Below are 20,065 nucleotides of genomic sequence, written 5' to 3'. Positions count from 1 at the left end.
CCAGTGAGAGAGGGAACACAAGCAGGGGCAGTGGGAGAGGAAGAAGCAGGCTCACAGCAGAGGAGCCTGATGTGGCTCGATCCCATAACGCCGGGATCACGCCCTGAGCTGAAGGCAGATGCTTAACCGCTGTGCCACCCAGGCGCCCCTAGCTGTGGGTTTTTCTTAATGGCCTTTATGATGTTGAGGTATGTTCCCTCCATCCCTACTTTGTTGAGCGTTTTTTTTTTTTTAATCATGAATGGATGTTGTACTTTGTCAAATGCTTTTTCTGCATCTATTGAGAAGATCATAAAATTCTTAAAGCAAGATTCCACAGGATTAGTGGGACTGAAATAGCTCCCAGCAGTTAGAAAAAGAAGACACTTTTCTAAGTAGGGGCAATGAGATGAATGCTAGTGCCACTACATGATTACAGAGTCTGTCCTAGTGAAGGAGGAAGGGCTTTTCAGAGTTCTCTTTTTATAGGTGCCAGTTATTGTAAAAACTTGGTTTACTCGTATCTGGCCAGGTTTCTATTAAGCCTGTGCCTTTTATCTTTGAGGATAATGGTGTTTCTGATACTCCTATTCTTTAATAACAATTTTATGAGAATTACTGTATTGGTAATTTTTAAATTTGTTTCGAACACGGATCTAGGTCAGTATTAGATTCAGCAATATGATAAGCTTTATAAAAGCTGGTTTCTTTACCATGTGCAGGTAAAGGTAAATGACTAATGAGTAAATGTGATCCTCGGGTATTTTCTATTAATGGTGATAATTTATGCAAGTTATTAAATCAATGACCATCATTTGTGTTGAGTACTGTGTAGTTAGAAATGTAGTTTATAGAAATAAAAGGTTTCTGTGTACTGTGAAGACCACAGATAGGTTTTAATCAAACAGTGAATACTTTAGAATGAAATTATTTATGTCATGAGTCAATGAACCTTGTGTGAATATTCAGTCTAAATCTCCCTCTTGCTAGCTATGTAACATTGGATAAATTACTTAATCTTTTTATGCCTTCTTCTCCTTATTTCTAAAATGGGGATAAAAATTAGTACCCACACTTCATTGGGTTATTATATGGATAACATGAATTAGTAAATGTAAGGCTGATGAAACAATCCCTGGAACTTGGTCAGCATTCAACAAGTGATGGTTCTTAGAATCTTATTCATGTTAGAAATAATATTTCTGAAACAATGGCTTCTAAATTTCTGTTTCACACCCTTAAGAACAGACGCAAATAAAAGCCTTTAATATTTTAAATGGCTACAAATTGCTTGATTATTCAAATGTATAAATGATGATTTGCATTTATAACTTAGAAGAGAATCATCAATAACTGTGGTTTTCAAATTTCTATTTATCCATGAATGTTTTTTTCAAAAAAATCTGACATAGAACTCCAGTGAGGCCTCGAGCCTTGAGTGTTCTGTATCATCTTATGCCTATTTTCAGTGGCCTCTCAGTCATTCCATAAGCACCAAGATTACAGGGAACAGGGTGTTGGAAAACCGCTGCTCAAGTTCAGTGTATTCACTTGACAGATGAGGTAATTCACGGAGAGGCTACATCATGTCAGCATACTGTTACAGGGAGACTGTTGGTCTGGAAATAAAAATGTTTGGGTCAGAGTCCCAGCTTTGCTACTTTGTCTTTGGTACTTTGACCAAGTCAATTAACTGCTATAGGGACTCACTTTTATCATTCATTAAACTAGAACTTTGGTTTGCATAATTTCTGAGGTCCATTACTGCTGAAAAATTGTTTAATGCCAATAGTGAAATATTAGGATCCAGCTATCCCACACCTCTGTTTCAGTGTTCTTTTCATTGCATCGATGTAGGATTTTATTCTATTTAGAAGAAACAGAGAATGGTTGCCATGTATGAAACTTCTCCATACATCTCATAATATCATTTCTACACACCCAGAGTAGCATGTGCATAACGTTTTGATCCGTGGCACTACACCAACTACAGGTGGATATGCCACGAGGATTCAGTGATTATGCAGTGTCTGTATTCGATATTGCACGTTGATATTTAGGGAAATCTGCCAATTGTTGAATCACAGAATTCCTGGAACACAGTTTCTTATCTCCAATCTTAGATAATCACTCTTTGATCAACATGAATAAGTAAAATACCAAGTTATGTAGCTAGGGTGTGTTGGTAATGCTGGAGAGGGGTCTCATGAATAGAAAATATATATTCACCTCCAAAAAAAAGGCATCCAATGCATATATAATTTTGCACAAGATAAAGAATAGGTTTAATAACTAAGATTTATTCATTATCCTTTTTTAGTGTCCTCCTTTGTTCTGCATTCATAGAACTATAAGTATTTTTAATGAATGTTGCTGATTGTTTGATTTTTCTTATTTTGAGCTTCTGCAGAAAAATTCTATGGGGGCGCCTGGGTGGCACAGCGGTTTAGCGTCTGCCTTCGGCTCAGGGCGTGATCCCGGCGTTCTGGGATCGAGCCCCACATCCAGGCTCCTCCACTAAAGAGCCTGCTTCTTCCTCTCCCACTCCCCGCTTGTGTTCCCTCTCTCGCTGGCTGTCTCTATCTCTGTCAAATAAATAAATAAATAAAATCTTTAAAAAAAAAAGAAAAAAAAAGAAAAATTCTATGAAGGTATTTCTACAAGTGGAACCTCACAAACAAATTTTCTTTTCTAGCTGTTCTGCATAAAAAGCACTTTGGAGGCACTTTCATGATATTATTTTGAAATATTTGATACAGCAATCATTTTCAATGTTATTTTCGGACTGATCCTCTTTGTCTTGATTCCTGATGTGCTCTCTACAGTGAATGATCATTAATACTGTTAAAGCTTGGGGCGCCTGGGTGGCTCAGTCGTTAAGCGTCTGCCTTCGGCTCAGGGCGTGATCCCGGCGTTCCGGGATCGAGCCACGCATGGGGCTCCTTCACTGGGAGCCTGCTTCTTCCTCTCCCACTCCCCCTGCTTGTGTTCCTCTCTCGCTGGCTGTCTCTCTCTGTCAAATAAATAAATTAAATCTCAAAAAAAATTTTTTTTGTTAAAGCATTTAACTTTTTATTTCTGCTATTGTTTATGTACTATAGAGACATATAATATAAAACATGCTATTTTCCAAATGTAAGTTAAGTGAGAAGCAAAATGACAATATATTGAATTAGATCTGCTTTACTTGGGCTACTCTTGGTCATAGGAAGGACTGGGAAGTTAACACTATTACACTTTGATAGCCTTAGAACTTTGGTTAATAAATTTACGGTTGTTAGTTAATAGTACTATATATTTACCTTAGAATTTCAGCATAAAATTTAGTAGGAAACATATTTTGGCTATTAAATATCTCGTTTCTTGAATGTCAGAGCATAATTAATATATATTCATTGTCATAACAAAAAAATACTAAAGCCAAAAAATTTCAGCTACTCTGCACCCCCTTAATTAACCTACTAGCAATGTTGGGCAGTAGATAAAGGGAAGGCAAGGATACAAAGTTTGATAAGGATGTGCTGTTTGAGCCTTTGCGTACACTTGGTATCTGTTCTCTTCTAAAAACTTAACTATTGAAGATGAATTCTCAGAAATAGAGAAATCCAAAACATTAGAAAGACAAACATAGTTGAGTGTGTGTGTGTGTGTGTGTGTGTGTGTGTGTGTGTGAAAGAAAACATAGTTTTCTTTCTCTTACTTTTTTTGATAGGAAATATAAGACATGGTTATACATTTGGAGTTTGATAAATTTATCATTTGTTTCACAGTGACTATTCCAAACTAAAGAATGCCTGTTTACCTATAAGATATTTCCACATATCTTGGAGTCAGGACCTTTATTCAGCAGGACTTACCCCAGTTGTATATTCCAGTGAGACAGAATTCTTACAGCCTTCCTTCTAATTCTGCCGTATTTCACATGTAAATTATATCTACCTCCTCATACCATATTTCTTTCATAACTTACATCTACCCACCAACTAATTTGCTTCCCCAGGCAAAGTAGATGAGCATCACAGTAAAGAGTATGGCGTGAACACTCCCCCGACATGTACTAATCATCATAAGACACAGCTGAAATCATGCTGTATCCCTGCCCAATAACTTTCCATAGGTTACCACTCATTGTCTACGAATGCAGGATCAATACCTTATCTGGACATTTGGAAAGCATTATCTGCTCCCAGTCTACATTTCTAGCCTAATCACCCCTCCACATTGCCCTTTACACTCTCTATACCACAACCAAACTAAACTACTTACTGTTTTTCAAAGAAGCCCCGCATTTTTGTATCATCGTGCCTTTGCTCTGTGTTCTCTCATTCTGGAATTTTCTATTTCCCTTGTGTTTCTCCCCAAACATTCACATACTCAGATTTACCCTTTAATATCAAGCTCAGGTTATACTTCATTCATAAGACCAGTCAAAATAATCTTTTATAGCATTTTGTCTTGACTACTATTAAGCATTTATCATTCTATAATATATGTGTAAAACGTGACTATGAATGTATATCCAATAATTTTTTTAAGTAGGCACATCAATGAATGTATAAGCAAACAAAAAAGATTATAAACCATATCATGTGGATAGGGTTCAGGACTGAGAAAAGAATATATTTTCTTGGTTTTGGGCTAGAATTTATATTCTCAATTCTTCTATTAAACTTTGTTGATTAAAAATTTTTAATCAACTTCACATTACTTGTGTGGGAATCTTGGTGTAGTAGAAAAAGCATGAGATTTGTAACTGGGCCAACCTGCGTTTGTATGCTAGCTCTGCCTATCATTAATTTTCTCACTTAGCCTGCTTGTGAATCTGCTTTGTCTGGGATTATGGGGTGTTCCGGTGGTGGTGATTGTTGTTGTGCTGGGTATTGTTTTCACTATCAGTCATTCTAAGAAGAGGACATGCCTGGGAGGATAGGAAATGTGACTGCTTCTTAGGTGGTTTTTCTTTTTCTTTTTCTTTTTTTTCTTTTTCTTTTTCTTTCTTTTTTCTTTCTTTCTTTCTTTCTTTCTTTCTTTCTTTCTTTCTTTCTTTCTTTCTTTCTTTCAATACAGGAGAAGGAACTCCCTCCTCTCTTTGGAACTGTTCGAGTTGCTCTAAAAATCTCAGTTAAGAGGACTAGAGAGCTTTTCTAATGCTAAAGGTGACCATGTGAAAGTAGGGCAAGAGTGAGCCACAGATTTTCACTGGTACAAGTAGCTGCATCAGAAGGGGGAGCTGTTTTTAGAGCAGCCAGAGTCCAGATTATTAGTCATGAAATCCTTCAGGCTGAAAAAGTTATATCAGTTAGTATTCTTTCACTTACAAGTAGTAGAAAACTGAGCATAAATGAACTTTAACATTAAAGAGTATTTATTGGCTATTTCTAAATGAAGTATAATTGACATAAAATATCCTGTTAGTTTCAGGTGTATATCTGAGTGATTGGATATTTTTATACATTGTGAAATGATCCCCATGGTAAGTCTAGTTGCCATCTGTTACCATACAAAGTTGTTATAATATTATTAACTATATTTCCTATGGTGTACATTACAGGTCCATGACTATTTTATAATTGAAAGTTTGTACCTCTTAATCTGGTTTGTACCTCTCTTCTACCTGCCCCCCGCAAGATCTCTCCATTCTGTTAACCAACAGTGTGTTTCCTGTATCTGTGAGTCTATGTTTTATTATTTGTTTTAGTTTTCTACGTTCCATACATCAATGAAATCATGTGGTATTTGTCCTTCTCTGTATATTTCACTTAGCAAAATACCATGTAGGTCAATCCATGTTGTGGGAAATGGCAGGATTTCATTCTTTTTATGGCTGAGTAATATTCCAGTGTGTGTACCATATCTTTTTTTTTTATCCATTTATCTATCAGCTACATTTCCTTACAGTTCTTTTCACTCTATATTTCTCTATGTGTCATTTGGCTTCATGCTGTGGCTTGCCAGTAGCAACCAAAGTTTATTGCTTCTTTCAGATCCGGAAGAATGATCATTCTCTTGTGTATAACCAATTTAATCGAGGTCCTAGCTATATTTTTATTGGGTTACCTATGAAACAGTTGCTATGACAGTAGAACACCAAGGACCTGAATGCCTTAGATCTTGGTTATTTGAGCCAATTACTTTGGCAAGGAATATGAGATAACCCTTATTGACTTAGTATCTGAGTCTTAGACCAATTAAAGTCCAACCCAGAAGTGGGAGTGGATTAAGTCCCAGAAATCACGTGACTGCTAAATAATGAAGAGGGGTAGGATTTGATAAGATATGGAAAGAAAACACAATGTTCATTACAATGGGAGTGTTTGTAGAGTTCCAACAGCCAGAAAAATGCTCCGACACAAAAGGCTATGATTCCTCTCCACAACTAGAGGGGGACCTAGAGAAACAGCTTTACCTAAGAAAGTGGTGAATGTGTGAACATCATCATCTCTAGAGAAAGATCTTGACAATAAGTTGAGGAGATCAAGTGGAAGAACTGAGGAGTTATTCCAGAGCACACATTAGATAATACCATGAGGACTTTCAGAAGTAACACGGCAGGGGTGCCTAAGTGGCCCAGTCAATTAAGTGTCTGCCTTTGACTCTAGTCATGATCCCAGAGTCCTGGGATTGAACCTTGCATTGGGCTCCCTTCTCAGCAGGGAGTCTGCTTCTCCTTCTGCCCTTCACCCCACTCATGCTCTCTCTCTCTCTCACTCACTCTGTTTCTCTCTCAAATAACTAAATAAAATCTAAAAAAAAGAAAGAAAGAAAGAACGTCACAAATGAGAGGAATTTATCTCAATAAGGTAGGAAGGTAAAGGCTTATATTATAATAATGTGTGTGTAAAAAAGAAGATAAACTTTATGCTGTAATCATTACATGGACACACATGTAAAGATCTCCCAAAAGAAAAGAAAAGGCAAAGACTTTATGTAACTATACATATTGTGAGAAATAATAAATGAAAAAGAAGTAAAATTCCAGAATTGAAGAGAGATCTATTTCTGTATTTTAAAAATACATATAAAAAGTCTGCGGATTACATCAACAATAAGAAGAGACAAACACTAGTATATTTCAAAGAGAAATTTTTCAAACAAGCATCATCCTGGAAGAATAAAGAGAAAAGGTTTCCAATAAAGGAAAATAAAATTAGACTACCATCCAATTTTTCACCCATTTTGACCTCCAGTTGGCCAATCTCTACTGAGATTTGTAATAACAAAAGCATGAACCCACAATCCTACACATAGGAAAAATTTAATTAATGGGCCAAGGAAAATAAAAATACACAGAGCTCAGTAAGGATACAACTTTCTTATCTAAAACAATCACAACAAAAATCTGACTGCAAGATTAGTCCAGCCAAATAAAATATTAACATATTTTGATAATGAAGAAATGATGCTATAAAATGACTACTATTAAATACTGAACTGTTTGGTGATGTCTGGATAGTTATTATAAATATAAAAGGTTTATATTTATAATATAAACAATAACATGTCTCACAATAACATGTTTCACCTAAAAACTAATAATAGGCAAAGCATGTGGTTACAGGAGGACTGAAAGAAAGTAAAAAAGATAATAAATCCCTCTTTGTACTTCAGAATGACCATTTATATGAGATATATTTACCATTTATAAAGAAAGATTGTAATGTTAATAGTTTTTTGGAAAACACTTTTTAAGAATTATCTTTTATATGCCAAAATTACAAAACAAATGAAAAGGAGCATAAAGCAATAATAATGAATATCTAACAATAAATAAGAGTCAAGGTCTGAAATTAAGACTAATTTTACAAAAATTATGCATTATATGAGAGATACAAAAAATAAAACATAGAAGTTTTAAAATATTTCTTATATAAAATGTACAAACGTTATTAAAAGACAAACAACCTAAGAATGGATAAGAACCGGTTGTTCATATAAAAGGAAATCAAATTGTCAACATGAAATGATGCTCATTTTCTAATAGTAATAGAAATGCAAACTTCAGCTACAATGAGACACAGATTTTCACATATCAAGATTTATAAAAATGTTAAAGGCTGATGACATCTCTTGCTGGCAAGGATGTGACAAAATGCACTCCCGTATTTGCTGGTCAAAGAGTGAATAATTTAAAAAAAGAATATACCATTTTCTTTAACAAATTTCAGTGAGAGGAAACAATTCTACAGAAAATGTAAGCATTCATCTCAAAGGGGATTATATGCACATACAAATATATATGTACACACACAAAGATTCCTATCATAGCACTGTTTGTAGGAGCAATATTGACTGTTCATCATTAAGAAAACTGTTGAATAAACCATAGAATACACTGGCTGTGGAATATAATCAGTTATGAAAAAAATTGTTCTAGATATATTTGGCCTAGAATGATAGTCACTATATAAAGTGAAAACAATACATAATAAGAAGAACAATGTATCCACTATGAACCCTTTTTAAAAAAATGGTAAAGGAAAATACCTTCACATATTCTATATATGCAGATATATGAGTGAAGTTTGTATGCTTAAATGTATATTACATACTATGCATAGGTTTTCTTGAGCAAGAAGGATTTTTTCATCAAACTGCTGATACCAGTCACCTCAGGTGGGTGATTCTAGTGGAGACAGTGGAGAGAAATTAAAAAGATTTTCGTCATACATTTCAGTATTGTTTGAATAATGGCAAGCTAGTAATATATTTGACATTAAAAGTATTTTTGAGTTATGTTCAAAGTAATTAAAAAACAAAAAGATAGGAAAACTCTATACCATGCAAATCAAAAATTGAAATAGCCTAGTACAAATAGGGTTAGCAAAAAATTTGTTGCCCAAACTAGAACACTTTTAAGAATGCAAGAGGAAGCTAACCATTAGGCTGCCATTCTGGTACAATCCAGAATGGTCTCAGAAAACTGGATGTGTGGTCTCCCTATGAATAAAATAAACTTCAAAAGTATTATCAAAGATAACAAAAAAGAATATTTTATTTTATTTCTTTTTTCTTCTTTTCTAAGTTTTTTATTTAAATTCCAGCCAGTTAGCATACAGTGCAATAGTAGTTCCAGTTATAGAATTTAGGGATTCATCACTTACATACAACACCTGGTGCTAATCACAAGCGCCCTCCTTAATGCCCATCACCTGTTTAACCCATCCCCTTGCCCACCTCCTCTCCAGTAACCATCAGTTTGTTTTCTACAGGTAAGAGTCAGTTTCCTGGTTTGCCTCTCTCCTTTTTCTCTATGTTTGTTTGTTTTGTTTCTTAAATTCCACATATGAGTGAAATCATAGGATATTTGTCTTTCTCTGACTTATTTCGTTTAGCATAATACTCTGTAGCTCTATCCACATCATTGTAAATGGCAAGGTTTCGTTCTTCTTCATGGCTGAATAATATTCCTCTCTCTCTCTCCCTCTCTCTCTCTGTATGTGTGTGTGTGTGTGTGTGTGTGTCATACCTAAATACTGCATCTTCTTTATCCATTCATCAGTCAATGCACATCTGGGCTCTTTCCATAATTTGGCTATTGTTGATAATTCTGCTGTAAACATCAGTGTGCGTATATCCCTTCGAATCAGTATTTTTGCATCCTTTGGGTAGATATCTATTAGTGCAATTGCTGGATCATAGGGTAGTTCTATTTTTAACTTTCTGAAGCACCTCTGTACTGTTTTCCAGAATGGCTGCACCAGCCTGCATTCCCACCAACAGTGTAAGAGGGTTCCCCTTTCTCCACATCCTCACCAACATCTGTTGTTTCCTGTGTTGTTAATTTTAGCCATTCTGACTGGTGTGAGGTGGTATCTTATTTCAGTTCTGATTTGCATTTCCCTGATGATGAGTGCTGTTGAGCATCTTTTCATGTGTCTATTAGCCATCTGGATGTCTACAAAGAAGAATATTTTATCTTAATAAAAAATTATTGTAAAGAGCAAAGAGACTATTCACAAACTTTACATACAATATATGGTAATACTAAAACAAAAATTCTTAGAAATATGTCAATCTTCTCATTCCCTTCTGTCTTGGAGAAAGACATATCTTCCTGTATTCTCAAAGTAGCAACTTTAAAAATGCATTTGTGATTTTATTCCAGATGGCCTCCTCTTAGACTCAATTTTGATTTAATTAGTTATCTATTCTTTTTCTTGAAACATCGTCTTCTCCACTGAAAAATTCCCATTATATAACAAATACGTCATGTAACTATTCCAAAAGAAAGCAGTTACAGCATTACAGTTATGAAAAGGGCTCTGGAGTTAGATGGCCTAGGCGTAATTTTTGATTCTAGCATCCACTAACTGTGCCTTTGGACAAATTACTCTGTCTCTTTATGCCTCAGTTTTTTCCTTTGAAAGAAATTGTATATTATATCCCAGTGTAATAAAGGAGTAATAATAGCAGTGAACTCAAAGCATCTTTCCGAGAATAGGAGAGTTATGGAGTTAAGCTTTGTGTCTTTTACAGAAACACACATTCAACACTGTGACTGAAAGTACCATAGGAGTACTTTTCATCTGTGGATCTTCAGTGCCTAGAGCCACACCTGAATCTTTAAGTTGTTTAGAAAATATTTGTTAAGTTTAAAAAGTCAATTATATAGTCATTATTAATAAGATACCACTCTTTATTTCCCTCTTTTTTCTACTTTTTCCATAAACTTTCTTAATGTTGCCTCAGTCCAATTAAAATTGTTTCTACCTCCTCCGGTCTACAGACTGCTCCCTGAAGGTGCAACATCGTGTCCAGTGTGTTTGTGCGCTAGTGCCTGTCACAGAGCCAAAGAAGGGGGGTGGGGTGCAAAATGGGTGAAGGTAGTCCAAAGGTACAAAATTCCCATTATAAAATTGATAAGTCCTGGGAATGTCATGGAAAGCATGGTGACTATAGTTAATAATGCTGTATTGTGTATTTGAAAGTTACTGATAGAGGAGATCTTGTCATTTCTCATCACAAGAAAAAAAATTGTAACTGTATAGTGATGGATGTTATCTAGACTTATTGTGGTGATCATTTTGCAGTATACACAAATACTGAATCATTTTTGTATGCCTGAGACTAACGTTACATGCCAATTATATCTCAACTGAAAAAAAAAACATTCAGGGGGTCAATATAGGTGAGGCAGGAATCTACTGTTTGAGTGTATGCTGAGCCACTTTATGTGACCTTGTGTGGTGAAAGAATGCTATACTCCTATATTGGTATTCATCTTATCTAGTTAAAAATCACCTCTGGGTGGAAAGGCATCATTTAAAAACACTTAGATTCTTAATTAGTTACTACAGCTGCAAGGCTAATCACAGATGCAGTCATTAGATGATAGCATATTAATCTTCTGTTGATTCCCTGCCTATCTATGTGAACAACCTTAATAAGCCTCTAAAAAAGTTTATTTTGCAAACTTTGTTTTCAAAGATATAGGTGTATGTGTGTGTCAATATAATATATATCATATAATATAATAAATATGTAATTGTACTGTACACAGTGCAACTATATTACATATATTACATACATTATACATTACATATATAAATATGGATAGTGCTACTATAATTACTATAATCAGGGGAAATATATATGTATATGTATGTGTTTTGAAGTTTTTATTTTAATGAAGTCCAGATCATCAATTATTTCTTTCATGAATCATTCCTTTGGAATTTTATTTAAAAAGTCATTACCACTGATGTAAGCATCATTTCATGTGTCTGTTGGGCATTTGTATGTCTTCTTTGAAAGAATGTCTATTCATGTTGTCAGCCCATTTTTTAATTGGATTATTCGTTTTTTTGGGTGTTGAGTTTGTAAGTTATACATTTTGGTATTAAGCCTTTATCAGATATGTCATTTGCAAATATCTTCTCCCATTCCATAAGTTGCCTCTTAGTTTTGTTGATTATTTCCTTCACTGGGCGGGAGCTTTTTATTTTGATGAAGTCCCAATAGTTTATTCTTGTTTTTATTTCCCTTGCCTCCAGAGGCATATCTAGTAAGAAGTTGCTATGGCTGATGGCAAAGAGGTTACTGCCTGTGTTCTCCTCTAGGATTTTTATTGATTCCTGTCTCAGATTTAGGTTTTTCAGCCATTTTGATTTTATTTTTCTGTATTTTGTAAGAGAGTGGTCCAGTTTCATTCTTTTGCATGTTGCTGTCCAGTTTCCCCAACACCATTTCATCATTAGGGAAGTACAAATCAAAACTACAATGAGCTATCACCTCATACCTGCCAGAATGGCTAAAATCAACAACATAAGAAACAACAGGTGTTGGTAAGGATACAGAGAAAGGGGAACTCTTGAATTCTTGATGAATGCTAACTGGGAAAGTCATGCTGAAAAACAGTATGGAAGTTCCTCAAAAAGTTAAAAATAGAACTGCCCTATGATCCAGCAATTGCACTGTTAGGTATTTACCCAAAAGATACAAAAATACTGATTCAAAAGAATAGATGCACCCTGATATTTATAGCAGCATTATCAACAATAGCCAAATTATGGAAAGAGCCCAAATGTCCATTGACTGGTGAATGGATAAAGAAGATATGGTATACACATACACACAGGAATATTAGTCATGAAGAAGAATCAAATCTTGCCATTTGCAATGACATGGATGGAGTTAGGGAGTATCATGCTAAGCAAAATAAGTCAGAAAAAGACAAATACTATATGATTTCACTCATATGTGGAATTTAAGAAACAAAACAAATGAACATAGGGGAAAAAAAAAGAGAAGTGGACCAGGAAACAGACACTTAAGTATAGAGAACAAGCTGATGGTTACCAGAGGGGAGGTGGGTGGGGGTGGGAAGGATGGGTTAAACAGGTGATAGGAATTAAGGAGGGCACTTGTGATAAGCACCAGGTATTGCATGTAAGTGTTGAATCATGAAATTCTATACCTGAAACTAATACTACACTGTATGTTAACTAATTAGAATTTAAATAAAAACTTGGAAGGAGAAAAGAGAGAGAGAAAGGCAGGGGAAGACTTGACGCACGCATAGAAGAGAAGGTGATAAATTCGCAGGCAGAGACTGGAACCAGGTGGCCACAAGCCAAGGAACACCAAACAACGCTGGTGGCCAACAGAAGAAAGAAGAGGCAAACAAATGGATTCTCCCCTAGATTCTCCAACTGATACCTTCCTTTTTGACTTCTGACATCCAGAACTGTGACAAAATAAAACTTCTGTTGTTTTTGGCAATTTGCCACAGCAGCCCTAGGAAATTGATACATCCTCTGATGGGGCAGAGGGAAGGGTTGAATATTGGCTGAAAAATAATTTAGTTTCGCATCCCTTCAAAAATAACTAGAAAATAACACCTTCACCCCAGTGTTTATAGCAGCAATGTCCACAATAGCCAAACTATAGAAAGAGCCCAGATGTCCATCGACAGATGAAGGGAGAAAGAAGATGTGGTATATTCAATGGAATATTACTCAGCCATCCAAAAAAATGAAATCTTGCCATTTGCAACAACATGGATGGAACTAGAGGGTATTGTGTTAAGTGAAATAAGTCAATCGGAGAAAGACAATTATCATATGATTTCACTCATACGTGGAATTTAAGAAACAAAACAGAAGCATAGAGGAAGGGAGGGAAAAAATAAAATAAGAAGTAACTAGAGAGGGAGACAAACCAGAAGAGACTGAACCATAGGAAACAAACTGAGGGTTGCTGGAGGGGAGGTCAGTGGGGGGATGGGGTAACAGGGTAATGGGCATTAAGGAGGGCACACGATGTAATGAGCACTGGGTGTTAAATGCAACTGATGAATCACTGAACTCTACCTCTGAAACTAGTAATATGCTATATGTTAATTAATTGAAGTTAAATTTAAAAAATATATAACTGAAAATAAAAAATACTGCATTGATACTACTAAAATAAATGAGCAAATGAACATGTAAATAAGCAAATGAGTACATAGATAAGGAAAATGAAGAATTCAGATCAAAGATTAAGATTAATCAAAAGAAAATGTCAAATTTTTCTTCCTAACATAACACTCTCTAAGAAACCAAAATTTGAAAATCTAAAAAATAATACAGTATGAAGAGAAGAGATAACAGAGAAAATGAAGGTGAGCTCTTTAGATTTAGGAAAAAATGGAGAATAAAATGGAAACCAGAAATAAGTGCCCCGTTAGAACAGGCATATGGAAAGCATGGTGGAGAAAACCACAAAAAATGAAATTAAAAAAAATCAAAGACAAATATATAAAAGAAAAGATGAAATAGAAAGTCCATTGTATATAGAATTAGTGTTTCTGAAGAAGATACTGTTACAAGTGCAACGGAAAAAATTCAAAGAAAAAAAACTATGCTGAAATGAAGGACATGTAAGTCTATAGATGGAAAGGACATTATGTATTTTTAGAACAATTTATATAACATCATGTCTTATACTGGAAAATAGTACAGTTCACAGCTGTGATCCTGGCTTTTCTCTTTTGGTTTTCCATATTCATATTAAATATGAAGAAATCTTCAAACATGTCATGATGCATTTAAGAAATTATTATTGGGTAAAGTAAATCAAGTAAAGTAACTCAAGAGATGGGTACGGTTCTTCCCAACTCCGTGATTCTGTTAACCTTAGCCTGAGCTGTCCTTCTCATCACGCTTGAATAAAAACAATTTCAGAAACCAACTGTGGGGCGCCTGGGTGGCACAGCGGTTAAGCGCCTGCCTTCGGCTCAGGGCGTGATCCCGGCGTTATGGGATCGAGCCCCACATCAGGTTCCTCCGCTATGGGCCTGCTTCTTCCTCTCCCACTCCCCCTGCTTGTGTTCCCTCTCTCGCTGGCTGTCTCTGTCTCTGTTGAATAAATAAATAAAATCTTTAAAAAAAAAAAAAAAGAAACCAACTGTGATTGGCACTCATATACACCTGTTAATGTAGTCATAAAAGGCACTGACGTCAATAACCGTCACATCTATAGGAGTCAATCTTTTAGTGTATAGTAACATCTTTATATACTGTAGCAAACATTTGGCAAACAAATTAACTGGTATAACATTGCCTTTCTTATGTTATACATATAACAACATATGACTACATATAAATGAGGTTTTTTTTTAACTCATTGGAGCAATGGCTTAACTAAGTGGTTTTTCATACATTCATGTGCCATACAATTTGTTAAATTGATCCAAGAAAGGAGTACTAATTCTGCGATGTGTTTTTGTATAATATTTTTGGTAAATTGGAAAACATGCACATTTGTCTATCTTTTTTTTTCTCTAATGTTTCAAGTTTTTATTTAAATTCCAGCTAGCATACTGTGTAATATTAGTTTCAGGTATAGAACTTAGTGATTCATCACTTACATATAACACCCAGTGCTCATCACAAGTGCCCTCCTTAATGCCTGTTACCCATTTAGACCATCCCCAGCCCACTTCCCCTCCAGCAACCCTCAATTGTTCTCTATAGTTAAGAGCCTCTCTTATGGTTTGTTTTTTTAATAATGGCATGGCAAAAATGAAATGCTCTATGTTTTATCAAAGAGAAATGTATGTATGATTTATTGGGGTTTTTTTCTGGAGTTAAATGGAAATCCACAGGAAGATGATTTAATAGGCAAATGGTAATTCTTTACTACCTCTTCAGGAATGTGTATAATGGCAACATAAGATTAGTTATAGAAAATTTACACTTAAGATATTTGCAGTATGACTGGGGAGGTTGGTACTAACAAATATTTTATTTACAAAAGCATACTTTTACAAAGGTAAGAAGTGATATAAAAGTGTCCAAGGGATGATGGAACAACAGCCCTTTATATCAAATGGCACAAGAAACTGGGACTGTGCTTTCTTCGTCTGTTTTTCTCCTCAGACTTGGCAGGGACTTTGCATATTGACTAACAGTAAGTGTTGAGTGGTTAAATCGATGTCCAGACACTAATTCCTCCAGTAAAGCAGATAGTAAATACAGTTAATGTCAGGACAAACCCAGAGACCATTTGCACTTTTCACAGGTGACCAGAGTAATGCACACTTTCTGAGAGGCAGATGAAGACTAGAAGCCCATGACTGAAGCTTGCCATTATTCCACTTACCCTGTTTCTTTGGTGACAACATACACGCTAAGATTGCTTGAAGTCCTGGAAGCACTGAAAGCATGGAATTGCGAGTTTGCTTGACAGAACTAGTCCAATCCTGTGCATAAAAGAATCTGAATCCTTAGGAAATTCTTCCTAATACCTCAACTAAATTCCTGATTCGGGTAATCCCCACCTTCCAATACCACATTCTTTGGAAATGAGAAATGAACATGAATTGTCTCCCTTCCTACTACTCTAAGTAACCATCCACACACATTCGATCCCATTGTTTCTTAGCAAAATCCTATCTCAAGCATCCCAGACACACTGGAGTGTTAAAAATGCTATAGAATAAATTTCAACTTCACTCTCTCTGTCAAGAGGTTTTCTCTTATTCTTATGTAAATTCCTTTTGTTGCTGTTTTGTAGTGGCAGGAAACTGGACTGGAAAACCTCTTAAATGCATCTCAACTATATGATTTCAGAATTTATTATACTTTGTCTACATGGTATAACTTCTAAAATAGGTACTCCTATTTACCCAAATGAACCAGATTCTCTCAGTGATTTCTGGGATTAAATTATGGAGTCTGGGGGAAGCTCTAAATATGTGTTTCTGTATATATTTGTTTATTCTTTAACTATAGAAAACTATTCTTTATGCTTTATGCCTAGTCAGCTGAGCCATGCTAAAGTTATTTTCCTTAAAATGCACATATTAAGACCAAGTATTATAACATTTTTTTTGTTTTTAAAACATTGTTTTTAAAATTGCTACATATTAGAAAAGTCCCCAATTTAACCATACTATTATATAATTACTTTTTACAGGACACCATGATAAAAAATCGTACCAATTGCCCGAATAATGAACCTAAAGTATTAAAAAAACATGCATGTGATGATAATAAGGTAATAATAATTATTTGGAATTTATATGTCATTCAAGCTTGATTTTATAGAAGCTTATGTTATTTGTATGTGTTAGATAATTATATTAATTATATTAATAACATATTCTTTTCGTTCTAACCTGCCAATTCCCACTGACCTATTTAATTATACTATGGTCTTCTTTTATGCTTTTGTTTTACAAAAAGCCCTATGCTAATTTGGTAAATATTTTTTTCTATTTTAGCATTTCAGTTTTCACTTTGAAAATGCTAGAAGAACTGCTGAATTCGAACACACAAATATCCCTTATTTGTGACATTCTTATGCTGGAAAATGCTAATTAGAGTGTTAGCTAACTAAATGTTAAGAGTGATTGCTTGCACACACAGACAAACATAAGTCATGGGCATAATTTACTTCTAGGACTTTGAAATTTTTCCTTTCAATATTTGCTTATCTTCAAACAACTACTTCCCCTGGTTGGTGGAGTATTACAATTTACAAAGCTTACAACAAAAGTTTGTGTCATTTCCTTTACAGAAACTAGTACGATATTCAGCAGTCTTTTTTAAACTCACAGTAGCTGAGTTAACCCCCAATATCGCACTGTATATTCATAAATTCTTTTTACTTTAATTTCTTACTTTAAACATTTGAAAGACTTGTTTGAGGTGAATATGGATCTTTTTTTCTAATTGCCAGCTATTTGTCCATAGCTCAAAAGGTACAAAAATAAGAAGAAGAGAAACCACATACCTTTCATTATTGTTGCCTCCAGAAGTCCCCTCCTTTGGTTGTCTCATTTAAAATGGAATAATCTTGTTATATGTTCATCCATAAGTGATAAGATCATTAATTTATATTATAAAGAAAGGAGACTTCAAAAAGTCAAATAATTAAGCCAAATTCTAGGCACTCCAGACTGTCTCTTAGGAGCTAAACAGTTTTAGTCTGGTTACTTGTCAGTCATGGGATTAACTGGAATGGAAATCTGGGGTGGAGGTGGGGCATTATTTGGCAATACAGCTCTGGCTTTAGGCTCCTTATGAAAGCTTCTCATTTTTTAATATTTTATTTGAACCACAACCCTTCTGATTTTTTTTTCTGTAATAGGAAGGCATGTTTTTATATCGTGCTGCTCGCAAGTTGAAGCAGTTTGTTAAAGTGAATAACAGTGAGGATTTCAATCTCCATTTATCAAGAGTCTCACAGGGCACATTACAATTGTTGAACTGTACCCCCAAGGTAAGTTGTTCACTTTGAAAAAAAATATCAACTAGTTCTGCGATAGGATACTGTAATTCTCTGATGATCATATCTATTATCATAGAATTCTAACTGCTTATTATTACCTAAAGTTGAAATAAATTTACTCAACTCTAGAAGAGGAAATTCTTAACTTGGAAAGAACCTATTCTTAGCTAAGGCAGATAGTTTATGGAAGCAGAGTAAAAATAAGGGAGTGCATACTTTATTGCTATAATAACTTTGAAGGAGGTTAATGTGATAACTTGGGTGGGAATGGTAAATTTTTACCTCTAAAACTCATTAATAATTTTAAACCATATATGTACACATTTATAAGAACTCATAGCCAAGAAAACAGATAATCAAATATATTTAACAAATATCTTTACATGTTAAAACTTTACATGTTACAACAGATATATATGTCCAATAATCTTTTTTTTTTTGCTTCAATAATTTTGTTAAGTATAGGGCTAATTGTCCCTACTTGTCTGCTAGTGGTTATGAAATATAAGCAACAAAACAAAATTTGGAAGACACAATCTTGATACTCAGCCACAGTTTCTTCATCTGCAAAATGGAGAAAAATATAGTATCTACATTATAGGATGGTGACAGGTTTAATTAAATGGCATAATTCATGCAAAGTGCTTAGTACTAAAAAGATTTCAATATATATTATTATGACTACCCCCCTTCAGAAATTTTACCAGCTGCCACACAAAGCCAAAAGGTTTCTTTGTTTTTTTAAAAGGAAACTTTTGACATTTTCATGACAGAAAAAGGGTCCTGTGTGTTTCTATTTTTTAATACCAGTAGTTGCCCACAGGAGGTAAGATTATCCTTGAGCCCTATTGACAGTGATGAAAATAAAGATGATAGAATGTGAACCACTTCATTTATCATTACATTATCACTGACATTAATGAAAGGAGAAATAAAGGATTAATATTCAATATTATAAATGTGACTTTGTTTTTAAGGAAGGAATAATGGGGCGCCTGGGTGGCTCAGTCATTAAGCGTCTGCCTTTGGCTCAGGGTGTGATCCCGGCGTTCTGGGATCAAACCCCGCATCAGGCTCCTCTGCTGGGAGCCTGATTCTTCCTCTCCCACTCCCCCTGCTTGTGTTCCCTCTCTCACTGGCTGTCTCTCTCTGTGTCAAATAAATAAATAAGTAAAATCTTTAAAAAAAAACAAAACAAAACTACCTTCCTTGGGTAAAGTCCAACCCACTAAAAATTTGGTGAGTGATTGTATAATTTTTTTTCTTCATCACCTTTTTATTCAGCTTAATTCCTTTATGTTTCCCTTTGAATTTTTTCCCTTTTTTATGGTTCATTTTGAAAATATTCATTATAATGTCAATAAAAGGAGACAGGATGTACCCCTTAGAAATTGGATCCCTTTAAGCTACATTTTTTAAAGCCACTGCTTTATTATTTTTTAAATTCTTTTTAAAGTTTTATTTGTTTATTTGAGAGAGAGAGAGAGAGAGAGATTCAGGGGCAGGAGGTGGGGGAGAGAATCTTAAGCAGCCTCCACATCCAGTGTCTGAGCCCCATATGGGGTTCCATCTCACGTCCCTGAGATCCTGACCTGAGCCAAAATCGAGAGTTGGATGCTTAACTCACTGAGCCACCCAGGTGCCCCTTAAAGCCACTGCTTTAAAATAAAAGAAGCTAGGGAAAATATCAGGGCACCAATTTTTTTTATCAAGCAACACAATTAGAACATCAATAGGTAATAGGAAAAAGACAGGAGCAAACTTCTCCTATAAAATATAGGAGAACATAAACTAGAAAACAAGTATATGAAGAAAAGAGCCATCCTGGTTAGTTAGTAAACCTTCAGCATAACCTAACATGATGGGA

The 20,065-nt window shown here is 34.9% G+C and overlaps 1 protein-coding gene across 1 annotated transcript in view; it reads left to right on the top strand.

The window, feature by feature from the left end:
• IL7 (interleukin 7) overlaps positions 1-20,065 on the top strand; it is a 44,130-nt gene that overhangs the window by 21,318 nt on the left and 2,747 nt on the right. Inside the window, exons 3-4 of the mRNA XM_002924920.4 lie at positions 16,882-16,962; positions 18,058-18,189. Coding sequence (XP_002924966.1) covers positions 16,882-16,962; positions 18,058-18,189 — 213 coding nt within the window. The remainder of the gene's footprint in view (positions 1-16,881; positions 16,963-18,057; positions 18,190-20,065) is intronic.

The sequence above is a fragment of the Ailuropoda melanoleuca genome, chromosome 9, assembly GCF_002007445.2.
Source record: "Ailuropoda melanoleuca isolate Jingjing chromosome 9, ASM200744v2, whole genome shotgun sequence".
NCBI lineage: Eukaryota > Metazoa > Chordata > Mammalia > Carnivora > Ursidae > Ailuropoda > Ailuropoda melanoleuca.
The sequence above is the reverse complement of the archived record's forward strand: the minus strand, read 5'-3'. Positions and strand labels throughout refer to the sequence as shown.